The 14,397-nt window shown below is 43.7% G+C and overlaps 1 protein-coding gene across 1 annotated transcript; it reads left to right on the forward strand.

Annotated features, from left to right (window-relative positions):
• The first annotated feature begins 4,961 nt into the window (after positions 1–4,961).
• On the forward strand, positions 4,962–13,973 carry elac1 (elaC ribonuclease Z 1). Its single transcript, XM_063042041.1, has 3 exons — positions 4,962–5,152; positions 8,869–9,339; positions 12,076–13,973. The coding sequence occupies exons 1-3, from the start codon at positions 4,996–4,998 to the stop codon at positions 12,579–12,581; spliced, it is 1,134 nt and encodes a 377-aa protein (XP_062898111.1). The 5' UTR covers positions 4,962–4,995; the 3' UTR covers positions 12,582–13,973.
• Positions 13,974–14,397: the final 424 nt, after the last annotated feature.

A 14,397-nucleotide genomic window follows, 5' to 3' on the forward strand; every position in this document is an offset into this window, starting at 1 on the left:
CCTGTGCTATCACCAGTGGGATCATCAGTTGATCTGCCACCTGTCTTCAGGAGTTTCGGCCTGCTTATGATCAAGACTCCCTCGAGGTGGTGGGTCAGCAGCGCTAAAGCACCACCTCCCACTGGTGAGCTTAAAAACTTGGCATCTGCCTCTATCAGTCACTTCCATCCAACAGATAGTCTGCTGTTCAGGTGTCTATGCAACTACTGAAGGGTTTGCAAGATACGTATACACTGTCTGACTATCTGCCCCTCTGGACATACTTGGTCCACACCCATGCTGATCCTTTCTCTGCTGCCTCAGCTACAGCCCTGCTGGGTGACTTAATCTCTCTTCTAGTGAAGCCAACGTCATGCAGCCACTTCTGGAAAGTGAACGCAATATACCCACAGCAGCCTACTTCGAATGGATAGCATGAGACCTTCAATTGAATTTTAATAGGACTGTGGAGCTTAAGTAAATTTTGTTGTGCTGGAGGCAATTGAGCCGGAAGGCAATAAATTCATTGACCATGGTCCACTCTCAGATTCCTCCTTTCTCAGCTCTTTGCCTTTTCTGCCCATCACCTCATCTAGCTACCTTCCCCCTCACTTGGCTTCCTCTATCACCTGTCAGCTTGTACTTCTTCACCTCCTTCCCCCCACATTCTTATTCTGCCTTCTTACCCCCTTCCTTTCCAGTCCTGATGAAGGGTCTCAGCCCAAAACGTTATCTTTTTATTTATTTCCATAGATGCTGTTTGATCTGCTGAGACCCTCCAGCACTTTGTGACCTGTACCGTAGGAAATTAAGAGATTGTTATAGAGGCTTTGTGTGGGCATGTGGCCAAGTGGTTAAGGCATTGGACTAGCAACCTGAAGGTCGTGAGTTTGAGCCCCAGCCAAGGCAGCATGTTGTGTCCTTGAGCAAGGCACTTAACCATACAGTGTTCTGCGATGACACTGGTGCCAAGCTGTATCAGCCCTTGCCCTTCCCTTGGACAACATCAGTGTCGTGGAGAGGGGAGACTTGCAGGATGGGCAACTGCCGGTCTTCCATACAACCTTACCCAGGCCTGCACCCTGGAGAGTGAAGACTTTCCAGGCGCAGATCCATGGTCTCGCAAGACTAACAGATGCCTTAAATAGAGTCTGTGACTGCATTGGGTTTGACTTCCCAGACCTCCCTAGTGTTAGGGTTATAAAATTATCGACGGCATAATTATGGTTTAATTAAAATGAGAACCATTATTCAGAAAGAAAAACCTGTACAATCTGACTTCCAATTGATAACCATGGAATTACATAAACATAAGAGCAATACACACCCAATGCTGGAGGGCCAGACACCCAAAATATATCCTTTTGTTACAGTGTTGACAGATTGCAACATGAATATTAATTAACCGGAGGGTTAATAACAAAACAGATCAGTTTGAATTGTGCATTAAGTAGCAAGTAGCACCTTTAACAATGTGCTAATAGCAGGAAAGTCCATCTATTGTCTTCCCCTATGTAGTTTCAATGGGACCACCCACAATATTGGTTTTACTAGCCACAACAACAATACTGTATGTGACGATAGATGTGTAACAGCCTAGTGTAACATTGTATGGAAATCAAGAAAACACTGATGTAGACAAGTTTTATACATATAACAAGGCGCTTTATTAATATATTGCTTGTGCAAACATTCAATAGATGCAATTGTGAGTACTTCCAAAATGTCATTTTTAAGTAGTAGCTTAGATGCGGAAATGTTAAGGCCAAAAGAGGAAAATTGTAAGTTTCACTTTTACTCAGGTAAAAATAAAATCACTTTTGCCCAGTGTTACATGCCCACAGTTTGATCATGGGACAGTGAGATGATGTAATTGTCTCATGACCGTGGGTGATGTTATGTCACATTTTGGCATAGAACCGTAGAACATTACAGCACAGAAACAGGCCTTTTGGCCCTTCTTGGCTGTGCCAAACCATTTTTCTGCCTAGTCCCACTGACCTGCACCTGGACCATATCCCTCCATACACCTCTCATCCATGTACCTGTCCAAGTTTTTCTTAAATGTCAAAAGTGAGCCCACATTTACCACTTCATCTGGCAGCTCATTCCACACTCCCACCACTCTCTGTGTGAAGAAGCCCCCCCTAATGTTCCCTTTAAACTTTTCCCCCCTCACCCTTAACCCATGTCCTCTGGTTTTTTTCTCCCCCTAGCCTCAGTGGAAAAAGCCTGCTTGCATTCACTCTATCTATACCCATCATAATTTTATATACCTCTATCAAATCTCCCCTCATTCTTCTACGCTCCAGGGAATAAAGTCCTAACCTATTCAACCTTTCTCTGTAACTGAGTTTCTCAAGTCCCGGCAACATCCTTGTAAACCTTCTCTGCACTCTTTCAACCTTATTTATATCCTTCCTGTAATTTGGTGACCAAAACTGAACACAATACTCCAGATTCGGCCTCACCAATGCCTTATACAACCCTCATCATAACATTCCAGCTCTTATACTCAATACTTTGATTAATAAAGGCCAATGTACCAAAAGCTCTCTTTACGACCCTATCTACCTGTGACGCCACTTTTAGGGAATTTTGTATCTGTATTCCAGATCCCTCTGTTCTACTGCACCCCTCAGTGCCTTACCATTTACCATGTTCCCTACGGTATTTAAGGAAGGCGCCAAAGTGTGACGCAGCTTTACTGTACTTTCTATTTTAAGGTGCAAACACGTTGTTGCCGGCAGTTTTGTCAGTCGCATAACGGTTAACTTCTGGTTAAGCTACTTTGTTTACTTTTCTATGCTTTTGAGTAGAGGTTAATAAATATCATTGTTTGTTTATAAAACCTGACTCAATTTCATATCCATTGTTCACATGACACCAGTAACTCGTTTTATTGCATTTAGTTGTAGCTGTCGTCCCTTTCATCGGTGAAGAGACTATGGCTGTAGGAAATGTTTCCAGGGTGACCCCTCTGTGGGAGTGGGGAAGATGTTGGTGGGGCCACCCGGGGGTCTGTGTATCCGTATGTGTAGCTATTGTCGTGGCTGTGAGGCTGGTATTGTGGCAGTGACAAGTACGGGGGGGGGGGGCGGAGCCATCATATTCCTCATCATTGCAGATCCCTCTGCAACAGAGTTAGTCAGTTTTTCAATGCTCATCGTCAGCCGGTTCATACTGTCCACGAACTCCCTGTCAGTTGCCTCCATACTCTCCAGTATTTTTTTTAGTTTTAAGTCCTCCTGCGTGAGAGCCAACAGCTGTCCGTCGTTTGGCAATTTCCTTTTAAGTTTTTCTCATCTGTAACTGGACAAACGCACACCAAGTCTTTTGTTTGGCAATTTCCTTTGAAGTTTTTCTAGTCTGTAACTGGACAAATGTGCGCCAAGTATACCGTTTCCTCTTCGCTTGTTTTCCGTAGATGCGTCCTGCGCCTGCCCAGTAGGAGGAGATTCGCCCAAATACCCGTTTTAATATGGACGGAGGTATTTTCAAAAACGCCTGGTGTGGACGCCTATCGTTTTTACATGAAACTGGCGTTTTCAAACTTATCTGGTCTAGAGTGGACGTAGCCTCAGGGCTGTATACTACATACATACTTTGATAATAAATGTACTTTGAAGCTTTGAAATGTTAAAATTAAGTAGGTGATTATAGTAATTGAAACTGTAGTTAACCATCTCTTGTAATCATTGTATTGAAGGAAACGATGTGTCGAGAGAGTTAGATTCTCCTGGACACTCTCTGAGGTCTGCCGTGTGAATAAAGACACCAGTAATTCGTTTGTAAATTTTGTTTCCCAGTTACATCTTCCGTGTAGCTGTCAGTCATAGCACCTGGATTAGAGAATAGTAGATTGGAAGGAGGCAAATATAACTTCATGACCACAAAAAGGAGGCAGAATTTTATAGAGGCCTGCTAGCCAGATATCCATATTAGGGGAATGTGTTGTGTCTATTGAGATGACAGTAAGGCAGCTAGTGAAAGTAGTTTGAGTGATGATCAGGAGGAGAAGAGGGTCCAGACATTGTGCAACATTCCGTCATTTCCAACAGAGACAGGAGACCTGTGTGGGAGAATTTTTAAAGTAGAAAAGCCATTAAACTGGGACAGTTCCTCTTTCTTGACCTCGGATGTCTTGGTCCAGTGGTACGAGTACTTATCCCAAACTGAAGTCTACCTTGGTTTGACTTGGCCTCCGTTGCAGTCTATGGCAGAGCATTCCACAGGTTCACTACTCCGGCTAAAAAACTTCCACCTTACCTCTGTTCTAAAAGGTTGCCCCTCAATTTTGAGGCTGTGTCCTCTAGTTCTGGATACAATCACCATAGGAAGCATCCTCTCCACATCCAGCCTATCTTGTCCTCTCAATATTTAGTAGGTTTCAATGAGCTCCCCCCGCGTTCTTCTAAATTCCAGTGAGTACAGGCCCCAAACTGCCAATTACATCTCATATATTAACCCCTTAATTCCCCGAATCATCCTCGTGAACCTCCTCTGGACTGTCTGTTTGCTCAAGATTTCCATCATCTGCAGAAAATCTGATGAAAGTCTCGGCCCGAAACGCCGACTGATTACTCTAATTTTCCATAGCTGCTGCCTGGCCTGCCGAGCTCCTCCAGCATTTCGTGACTGTGGATCTGCAGAATCTCTTGTTTTTCTAATGTGTCTTATTGACGTCTGCAGTCGCCTGAAACTCACCAGTTCGCAGGAGAAATCTATAATAATTGTGAGGCATTATTATACTGATTTGGGAATTCATAACATACGACAGTTCTGAGAGTCCGCTACCCCGGTTCCTCCGATCATCGGGGTTTGATTTCACGATTCCGGTATCTGCAGGTTTGTATTTTCCGCCGTCTTTGATTGACGGGATCACGTGGCGATCTGAGCCAATACAGGAGCCAGAATGGTGAAGGGGTGGATTTTGAGGGGAGGGTGACAGGAGGCACACTGCGCATGTGCGAGGGGTCGAACCGCCTGCTCCATGCTTCAGCTGCCGCTGTCGTAATGTCGGTGGAACTGACTTTTCTGGGCACTGGGTCGGCCTATCCGTCGCCGAGCCGCGGGGCCTCGGCCGTGGTGCTGCGCTACGAGGGAGAGTGCTGGCTTTTCGACTGCGGCGAGGGCACGCAGACCCAGCTGATGCGGAGCCACCTGAGAGCAGGTGAGGCTCCCCGACCAAGCGGCCGCTCAGCCGGCCGCTGCCTCCCTCAGACACCGGCTTTACACACAGACGGAAAAAGCGCGGATGGAAGGGGAGGGTGGCTATTCGGCCCATTGAGTTTCTCCACCATTCCATTATGACTGATTTAATACCCCTCTCAACCCCATTTTCCTACCTCCTCCCCGGAACCATTGACGCCCCGACTAAACAAGAAACTGTCAACCAGTGCTTTAAATAATCTCCATGACTTGGCTTCGGCAGCCGTCTGTGGCAACTAATTCCACAGATTTACCTCTCTCTGGCTAAAGAAATGTATCCTCATCTCTGTTCTAGATGGACGTCCTCCTTTTCTGATCTGACCCCTCTGGTCCTAGACTCACCCAGTATAGGAAACATCCACCCTATCTGGATCTTTAAAAATTCCATAGGTTTCAATGAGATACCCCCCCCCCCACACAATTCTTCTGGACTCCAGTATATTTCTTCAGCAGTTTGAACGGAGCAAGCGCGCGGAGGTCAGCCAGTGAGAACAGCGGTACGAGTTTAAAAGGAAGACAGATTTACAGGGTGGGTGACAGAGTAGAAGGCTTTGGCTCAACGGGGCTTAGACAAGGTAGGTTATCTGTTTAAAATAAAGACAGAGTATGTGTGTGAGCAACAAACAACAGGAATTCTGCAGATGCTGGAAATTCAAGCAACGCACATCAAAGTTGCTGGTGAACGCAGCAGGCCAGGCAGCATCTGTAGGAACGAAGGGTCTCGTCCTGAAACGTCGACTGCACCTCTTCCTACAGATGCTGCCTGGCCTGCTGCGTTCACCAGCAACTTTGATGTGTGTTGTATGTGTGTGAGGCCGGTTTTCTGTGCTCAGTGTCAGATGTGGGAAGTCCTGAAGACTACCAGATGACCACATCTGCACCAGGTGTGTTGAGCTGCAGCTGCTCAGGGACTGCGTTAGGGAACTGGAGATGCAGCTCGATGACCTTCGTCTGGTCAGGGAGAATGAGGAGGTGATAGAAAGGAGCTATAGGCAAGTAGTCACCCCAGGACCACAGGAGACAGAGAAGTGGGTAACAGTCAGGAGAGGGAAGGGCAAGAAGCAGGTACTAGAGAGTACCCCGTGGCTGTCCCCCTTAACAATAAGTATTTCTGCTTGAGTACTGTTGGGTGGACGGCCTACCTGGGGGAAGCAACAGCGGTTGTGCATCTGGCACAGAGTCTAGTCCTGTGGCTCAGAAGGGTAGGGAAAAGAAGAGGATGGCAGCAGTGATAGGGGACTCTATAGTTAGGGGGTCAGATAGGCGATTCTGTGGTTGCAGGAAAGAAACACAGATGGTAGTTTGCCTCCCAGGTGCTAGGGTCCAGGATGTTTCTGATCACGTCCACGATATCTTGAAGTGGGAAGGAGAACAGCCAGAGGTCATGGTACATATTGCTACCAATGACATAGGTAGGAAAAGGGAGGAGGTCCTGAAAAAAGACTACAGGGAGTTGAGAAACAGGACCTCAAAGGTAGTAATCTTGGGAATACTGCCTATGCCACGTGACAGTGAGTATAGGAATAGAATGAGGTGGAGGATAAATGCGTGGCTGAGGGATTGGAGCAGGGGGCAGGGATTCAGATTTCTGGATCATTGGGACCTCTTCTGGGGCAGGTGTGACCTGTACAAAAAGGACGGGTTGCACTTGAATCCGAGGGGGACCAATATCCTGGCAGGAAGGTTTGCTAAGGCTATTGGGGAGAGTTTAAACTAGAATTGTTGAGGGGTGGGAACCGAACTGAAGTGACGGAGGAAAGGGAGGTTGGCTCACAAGTAGAGAACGTTTGGAGACAGTGCGAAATGGAGGATAGGCAGGAGAAGGGACGCGCTCAGTCTGATGGTTTGAGATGTGTCTATTTTAATGTGAGGAGTATTATGAATAAAGTGGATGAGCTTAGAGTGTGGATCAGCACTTGGAGCTATGATGTTGCGGTCATTACAGAGACTTGGATGGTGCAGGGGCAGGAATGGCTACTTCAAGTGCCAGGCTTTAGATGTTTCAGAAAGGACAGGGAGGGAGGCAAAAGAGGTGGGGGGAGTGGCACTGTTGATCAAGGATAGTGTCATGGCTGCAGTAAAGGAGGAAGTCATGGAGGGGTTGTCTATGGAGTCTCTGTGGGTAGAAGTTAGGAATAGGAAGGGGTGAGTAACTCTACTGGGTGTTTTTTTATAGACCACCCAATAATAACTCAGACTTCGAGGAGCAGATAGGAAGACAGATTCTGGAAAGGTGTAATAATAACAGGGCTGTTGTGGTGAGAGATTTTAATTTCCCAAATATTGATTGGCATCCCCCTAGAGTAAGGGGTTTAGATGGGGTAGAGTTTGTTAGGTGTGTTCAGGAAGGTTTCCTGACACAAGATGTAGATAAGTCTACAAGAGGAGAGGCTGTACTAGATTTGGTATTGGGAAATGAACCTGATCAGGTGTCAAGTCTCTCAGTGGGAGAGCATTTTGGAGATAGTGATCACAATTCTATCTCCTTTACAATAGCATTGGAGAGGGATAGGAACAGACAGGTTAGGGAAATGTTTAATTGGAGTAAGGGGAACTATGAGGCTATCAGGCAAGAACTTGTAAGCATAAATTGGAAACAAATGTTCTCAGGGAAATGTACCGAAGAAATGTGGCAAATGTTCAGGGGATATTTGCGTGGGGTTCCAATGAGACATGGAAAGGATGGTATGGTACAAGATCCGTGGTGCACAAAGGCTGTTGTAAATCTAGTCAAGAAGAGCTTATGAAAGGTTCAAAAAACTAGGTAATGATAAACAAGTTTCACATCATATAAGCCAGTTATAACAAACCTGATTCTGATTCTGTTGCTTCAAGAGGACAACATCTATTATCAAAGATCCCCACTATCTGGGCCACGCCATTTTAAGGCCATTAGATATAGGGGCAGAGTTAGACCATTTGGTCCATCGAGTCTACTCCACAATTTCATCATGGCTAATCCATTTCCCCCTCAACCACAATTTGCTGCTTTCTTCCTATGCTCTTTCATGCCCTGACTAATCAAGAATTCATCAACCACTTCTTACATCTAGCATCGGGCAGGAGGTGCAGAACCCTGAAATCTCTCACCACCAGATTCAAGGAAACTTTACCTCCTCCCCGCCCTCGGCTTTCTGCAGGGATTGCTTCCCTGTGATTCCCTCCGCTACTTGTCCCTCTCCACCAATCTCCTTCCTGGCACTTAATCCTGCAAGTGGAAGAAGTGCTACGTCTTTCCATTCACCACCTCCCTCACATCCATTCAGGGACCCTAACAATCCAGGTGAGGAACAATTCGCTTGCAAATCTGTTGCGGCCACCTCTACGTTGGTGAGATGTATATTGGGAAACCGCTTTGTCGAGCACCTCTGCTCCATCCACAAAATGCAGAATTTCACTTAATTTCCTATCCTCTTTCCTATTCTGACATGTTGGTCCTCTTCTAACATGATGAGGCCACTCTCAGGTTGAAGAAGCAATACCTCACATTCTGTCTATTAACTGGTTGAAGCATACACATGAGAAATTATATAAATTATGTAATAATAGTCTTTTTTTCAGATGCCATTCAAAAAACAGTTAAATCTTGTTTGGCAATAAGTTAAGATAAATACTAATTTTAAATCTTTTTTTAAAGACTCAGATTTAAAAATAATATACAAATCTTTTTTTTTTCAGGTAAAATTTCAAAAGTTTTCATTACTCATCTCCATGGTGACCATCTGTTTGGTTTGCCCGGACTGCTGTGCACAGTGAGCCTCCAGTGTAGTTCTCTCCCGAACAAGCAGCCTGTTGAAATTTATGGGCCAGTTGGATTAAGGAAATTTCTGAGGGCATGCATGCAGCTTTCACACTCTCAGTTGGTCTTTCCATATGTAGTCCATGAACTGGTTCCAACAGAAGATCAGTGTTTTCCCGAGGAATGGAGGCCCCCCTCTGTGCATGGTGTGGATGACCAGCTTCATCCACAGGAGCTACAAGGAACAACAATTCACCTTGACCCTCAGCAAGACTGTTATAATCTCTTGACTCATGAACAATTCACTGTAAAAGCCTTTAGGCTTTTTCATCGCATACCGTCATTTGGGTTTGTAATCAAAGAGAAAGAACGACCAGGAAAACTTCAGACTCAGAAATTGAAAGATATGGGTAATTTTGTCTATTGCATTGTTAGATTTCTTCAGATTCAGTTGTCAGAACCTCTAACTACTGGCAATATGATGTACACAGAGGTTCTTAAAAATTCATGCAATGGGTTGAACTACATCAAAATAATAAGTTATACTCCCTTCTCTCCCCTCCCAAAGACAAAGAAACAGTGGGGCTCCATCATACTGTAAAGGCTGAGGGAATAACTTTTTAAAAGAAATTTGCTTTAATTAACTTTTGTCCTGGCATTGACTCTGTTTATCTATCTATCTATGTGTCCGTCCATCACAGTATGGACTCTCCTGACCCAATTAGCTGCACTGCCCAACAATCCCTGATTTAATCCTACCCTAATCACGGGACAATTACAATCACCAATTAACCTACTAACCGGTACCTTTGGAACGTGGGAGGAAACCGGAGCATCCAGAGGAAACCCACGAGTTCATGGGAAGGGCGTACCTTACAAAGGATGTCGGAATTGAACTCCGAACTCTGACACCGTGAGCTGTAATAGTGTCACACTAATTACTACGCTTCCACAACGCCCATGGGTAATGAAGGCCACTGAGCTAGTCATATCTGTTTTATCTCTTTGAAAACTTTCGTACACGGTGTCTTGTCTTGGTTTTGGCCTCATCTCTGTTTTTCACCTTCTTGTACTTAACATTCAAAAGTAAGTTTATTATCAAAGTACATACTTTGTATGTCACCTATAATACCCTGAGATTCTTTTTCTTGAGAGTATTCACAGTAGAATAAAGAAATATAATGGAATTAATGAACTACTACACAAATACTGACAAACTACCAATGTGCAAAATAAGGCAAACTGCAAAATAAATTAAAAAAAAAAGTCAATAAATAATACTAACAACGTGAGTTGTAGAGACCTTAAAAGTGAGTCCATAGGTTGTGAAATCAGTTCAGTGTTGAGGTGACTGAAGTTATCCATGCTGGTTCAGGAGCCTAATGGCTGAAGGGTAATAACTGTTCCTGAACCTGGTGGTGTGGGACCTAATTTATTGGGGAGAACATTCCAGATTTCAATAACTGGAAATAATTCTCTATGTCTTTTTCAAAATGACTCTGAGTCCTACCCCTTTACTTCTGGCCTATTCTTCAGAGGGAATTGTTATTTTCTCTCTGCTTTATCAAAACCTCCTCTTGAAATCCATAAGATAACCATTTAACCCACATCCAAATTAACCTTCTTTATAGCCTGAGCTCTCTTGAAGTGTGGTGACTAGTTTTAACCTTAGCTAATTTATGAAATGATAACAATTTTTTTTCCATATATAAACATAAGTAAACTCTCCAATATACACCAACCCACAGATAATTGGAATAGCTGATGGCTAACATTACTGTGGAGAATCTAGAGCTGTAGCCACTGTTTGAAAATGCCAGTTGAAGATGAGGTAATCTTAACATCTTTTTTTGTGCTTGCTTATTTGCTTCCATTAAGACAGATTTTTGGAAAGACTTTAGAAAATTATTTTGGCCTCCACGGTTTTAATTTTCCTATTTTTTAAGTTGCTATTCCTGGACTGAATGACCATGATTGGATTACTTGGTATTCGTGTTGAATATTTAGAGTCACCTTTCTCTGCAAGACAAATTATTTTTCTTCGTAATCTAGTCTACCCATTCCAGCCCATTTTGTTTTCAAGTGCATTGCAGTCTGAAGGTTGGGTGTTGTCCTGGCACGTATCCTTGCAAGCGACAGAAATGATACACCTATCTCCTCGGTCGCCTCCATTCAGGGAATTAAACCTGGGTTGCTGGTACTGTAAAGTGTTGTGCTATTCACTACCCTACCGTGCCACCGTACGGTTTTCTCCAACTCAAACTGGGTTTGGACAGTCATATTCCAGCCTGATTGAAAACTAAATTTTGGGAGGGGGAGAATAGAAAGAATGTTAGAGAGTAGGTTATGAAATAGGAAGTTAAACTCTGCTCCTATGTCATATGATCTGATTACCTCTGCAGGTTATTGTGGACAGTAAATTGTGTGAATAAACACGAACTGTTAGAAACACACTGAATCTACTTCTGAAGCTATGACATTTAAATTTGCATTATAAAATTGTCTAAATCCAAAAATTTTAATTCTACTGAACAGTACTATTTAAATACTACCGCTTGTGGGAAGGCAAATCAGTAAAAAAGATTACCTTATGATACATACTTAAAGCTCACCACCCTTAACTGGGGCATAGGCAGCCGACAGCTTGCCAGGGTCTTGTCCTGGGTGAAGATCCTTCCTCTTCCATGAATGAGGACTTTGGAGCTTCTGTTGGTGTTTCTGAAACTCTAGGTTTTTATCGGATGGGGTTGCTAGCCCCATGCCCAACCCTCCCTCTTTTGCAGCTGGGCTTGGGACCGTCCATCACACAAAATACTGGAGGAACTCTGTAGGCAAGGCAGCGTCTATGGAAAAAAGTAGAGTCGACGTTTTGGGCCAAAACCCTTCGGAGTCCTGCCAGCATTTTATGTGTGTTGCTCGGATTTCCAGCAACTGCAGATTTTCTCTTGTTTGGGACCATCCATGGCCGAGTTAAAATATGACTGCACTGTACTCTTTTCCATAGATGCTGCCTGACCTACTGAGTTCCTCCAGCATTTTGTGTGTGTTGCTTAAAATTTGATATGTTTGCCTTTTTTATTTTTCCTTTTACTTTTTTAACTTGTGCTTTCTTTTCCCCCCTAAATGTTGTTAATGGAATAATCTAGGTATTCAGCCAGGACCTCTGTATGGGAAACTTAAAAATGGACAGCCCATCACTCTTAACAGTGGCGTTACTGTTTATCCTATGGATGTGCTGGAAACTCCGATTCCGGGTCGAAAAATATGCATTTTGGGAGACTGCTCGAGACCGGTGGGTGAAAAGGCGAAAGAACTTTGTGCTGATGCAGATGTTCTGGTGCATGAGGCCACATTAAATGATAATCAGTCTGACAAAGCTGAGGAACGCGGACACTGCACGCCAAAAACCGCTGCAGAATTTGCAAAATTATGTAAAGTTAAACGGCTGATCCTTACTCATTTCAGTCAAAGGTACAAGCCTACTGCCCTTGCTGCTGAAGGGGATGATGATGATATCATCGAACTGAAGAATCAAGCTGAACTGATACTGAAAGGACAGGAAGTGACATTGGCTGAAGATTTTATGGTGATTGAAATCCCTTTGAACAAGACAAAGCGACAAATAATCCCTCACAGTGAAACAGTTCAATGACAGAGTATAGAATGTGACCAGATGGATTAATAAAATCTGTCTGCAGTTAATTTTACAATGGTTTTCAGGGTTTTTATGATGTCATCTGTGCAATGAGGTAACTGCTAACTCTTGATAATGAATCAGAATCAGGTTTAATATCACTGGTGGTGGCCCCTTTGTACCAGATGCTGATGCAACTAGTTAAAATGCTCTCCAAGGAACATCTGTAGAAATTTATGAGTCTTTGGTGAGGTACCAAGTTTCTTCAGAACTTCTAATGAAATATAGCTGTTGTTGTGCCTTACTTGTAATAGCATCAATATGTTGAGCCTAGGATAGATTCTCAGAGATGGTGACACCCAGGAACTGCTTCTGAACGAGAAACAGAAGAGGAACTATCTGCATTGCTTGCACCTGGTTGTGTGATGTGGACGGTTGTTATAAATTTAGAAAATTAACTGAGCAGTGGGTTGCAAGTTCTTGCTTTTACTGTGGACTCACACTGTTAACTTTGCCTTAGTCATAGAACACTAAGCACGGAAACAGACCTTCGACCCATCTAGTCCATACCGAACTGTGACGGAGAGCGCAGTTTTATATATACACATACACACAACAGTGACATTCTACTGTTGTTGTGCTGAGTGTGCGCACTTCAATTTTCAATGTTTTTCCCCCCTGGTATATTCTTATAAAGGTTTTGGCTTTATGATGCCTTTCCTGCCATACACATAGTGGGATGGGGATTTGTAAATATGTATATATTGTTTATGTACTGTATTTAAGTGTGGGCACGTGGCCAAGTGGTTATGGCATTGGACTAGCGACCTGAAGGTCGTGAGTTCGAGCCGCATCCAAGGCAACGTGTTGTCCTTGAACAAGGCACTTAATCACACATTGCTTTGTGACAACACTGGTGCCAAGCTGTATGGGTCCTAATGCCCTTCCCTTGGACAACACCGGTGGCATGGAGAGGGGAGACTTGCAGCATGGGCAACTGCTGGTCTTCCATACAACCTTGCCCAGGCCTGCGCCCTGGAGAGTGAAGACTTTCCACGCGCAGATCCATGGTCTCGCAAGACTAACGGATGTCTTTACTTTACTGTATTTAAGGTAGATATTTCTGTTTATTTTGTATTATGATTGTAATTACATTGTGGGGTGCATCATATTCTAATTCATGTGTAGTTTTAAGTTAACTTTGTGGGTAATTAAAGATTGTCCTGGTGCTGAAAATTAGGACAGTTTGCCTCAGTAGCTGGGGAGAGAGAGATTGAGCTGCCAGGAGTTCACACTGAACATAATATGCAGCTATAATTGTGTTTTCTGGTAGATACCTTTTTGTAAATATTGGCAGTTTTCTTTTTGATATTTTTGTAAGTTTGATTTTTGACGCACCGAATAAATACCCTTGCACGAAAGTGCTGAGTGACTCCAGCCATTTTTTTCTTTGAGTTGAAACCCATGTATTGAAACATGAACTATTAATATTCCTCGTCCCATTGACCTGCACCCGGACCATAGCCTTCCATAACTTTCCCATCTACGTACCTATCGAAATGTCTGTTAAATATTGAAATTGACCCAGCATCCACCACTTCCACTGGCAGCTAATTTTTTTTTACAAAACTATAAAAGTTTATTTACATTACATATGCACAAGGTACAGACAGTCAATATTTACAAGACAGTAAGTATACTCAAAATACAGTTACTACTGTCTATAAAACAGTCAATACCCCGGGAGACCCATTGCTTCTGGAAGTCCCCACTGTATCCATTGTGACCGCATGTTCCCTCTCCAAGGACAGCCGGGCACGAACGTAGCCTCGGA

Source organism: Mobula hypostoma, chromosome 3 (genome assembly GCF_963921235.1).
Source record: "Mobula hypostoma chromosome 3, sMobHyp1.1, whole genome shotgun sequence".
Classification (NCBI taxonomy): domain Eukaryota; kingdom Metazoa; phylum Chordata; class Chondrichthyes; order Myliobatiformes; family Myliobatidae; genus Mobula; species Mobula hypostoma.

Excerpts from the sequence above, each read along its gene's own strand:
- elac1 (XM_063042041.1), top strand. The coding sequence starts at position 4,996 with ATGTCGGTGGAACTGACTTTTCTGGGCACTGGGTCGGCCTATCCGTCG. Across the intron at positions 5,153-8,868 it reads GCGGAGCCACCTGAGAGCAG|GTAAAATTTCAAAAGTTTTC; the intron begins GTGAGGCTCCCC and ends TTTTTTTTTCAG. Across the intron at positions 9,340-12,075 it reads TCAGAAATTGAAAGATATGG|GTATTCAGCCAGGACCTCTG; the intron begins GTAATTTTGTCT and ends GGAATAATCTAG.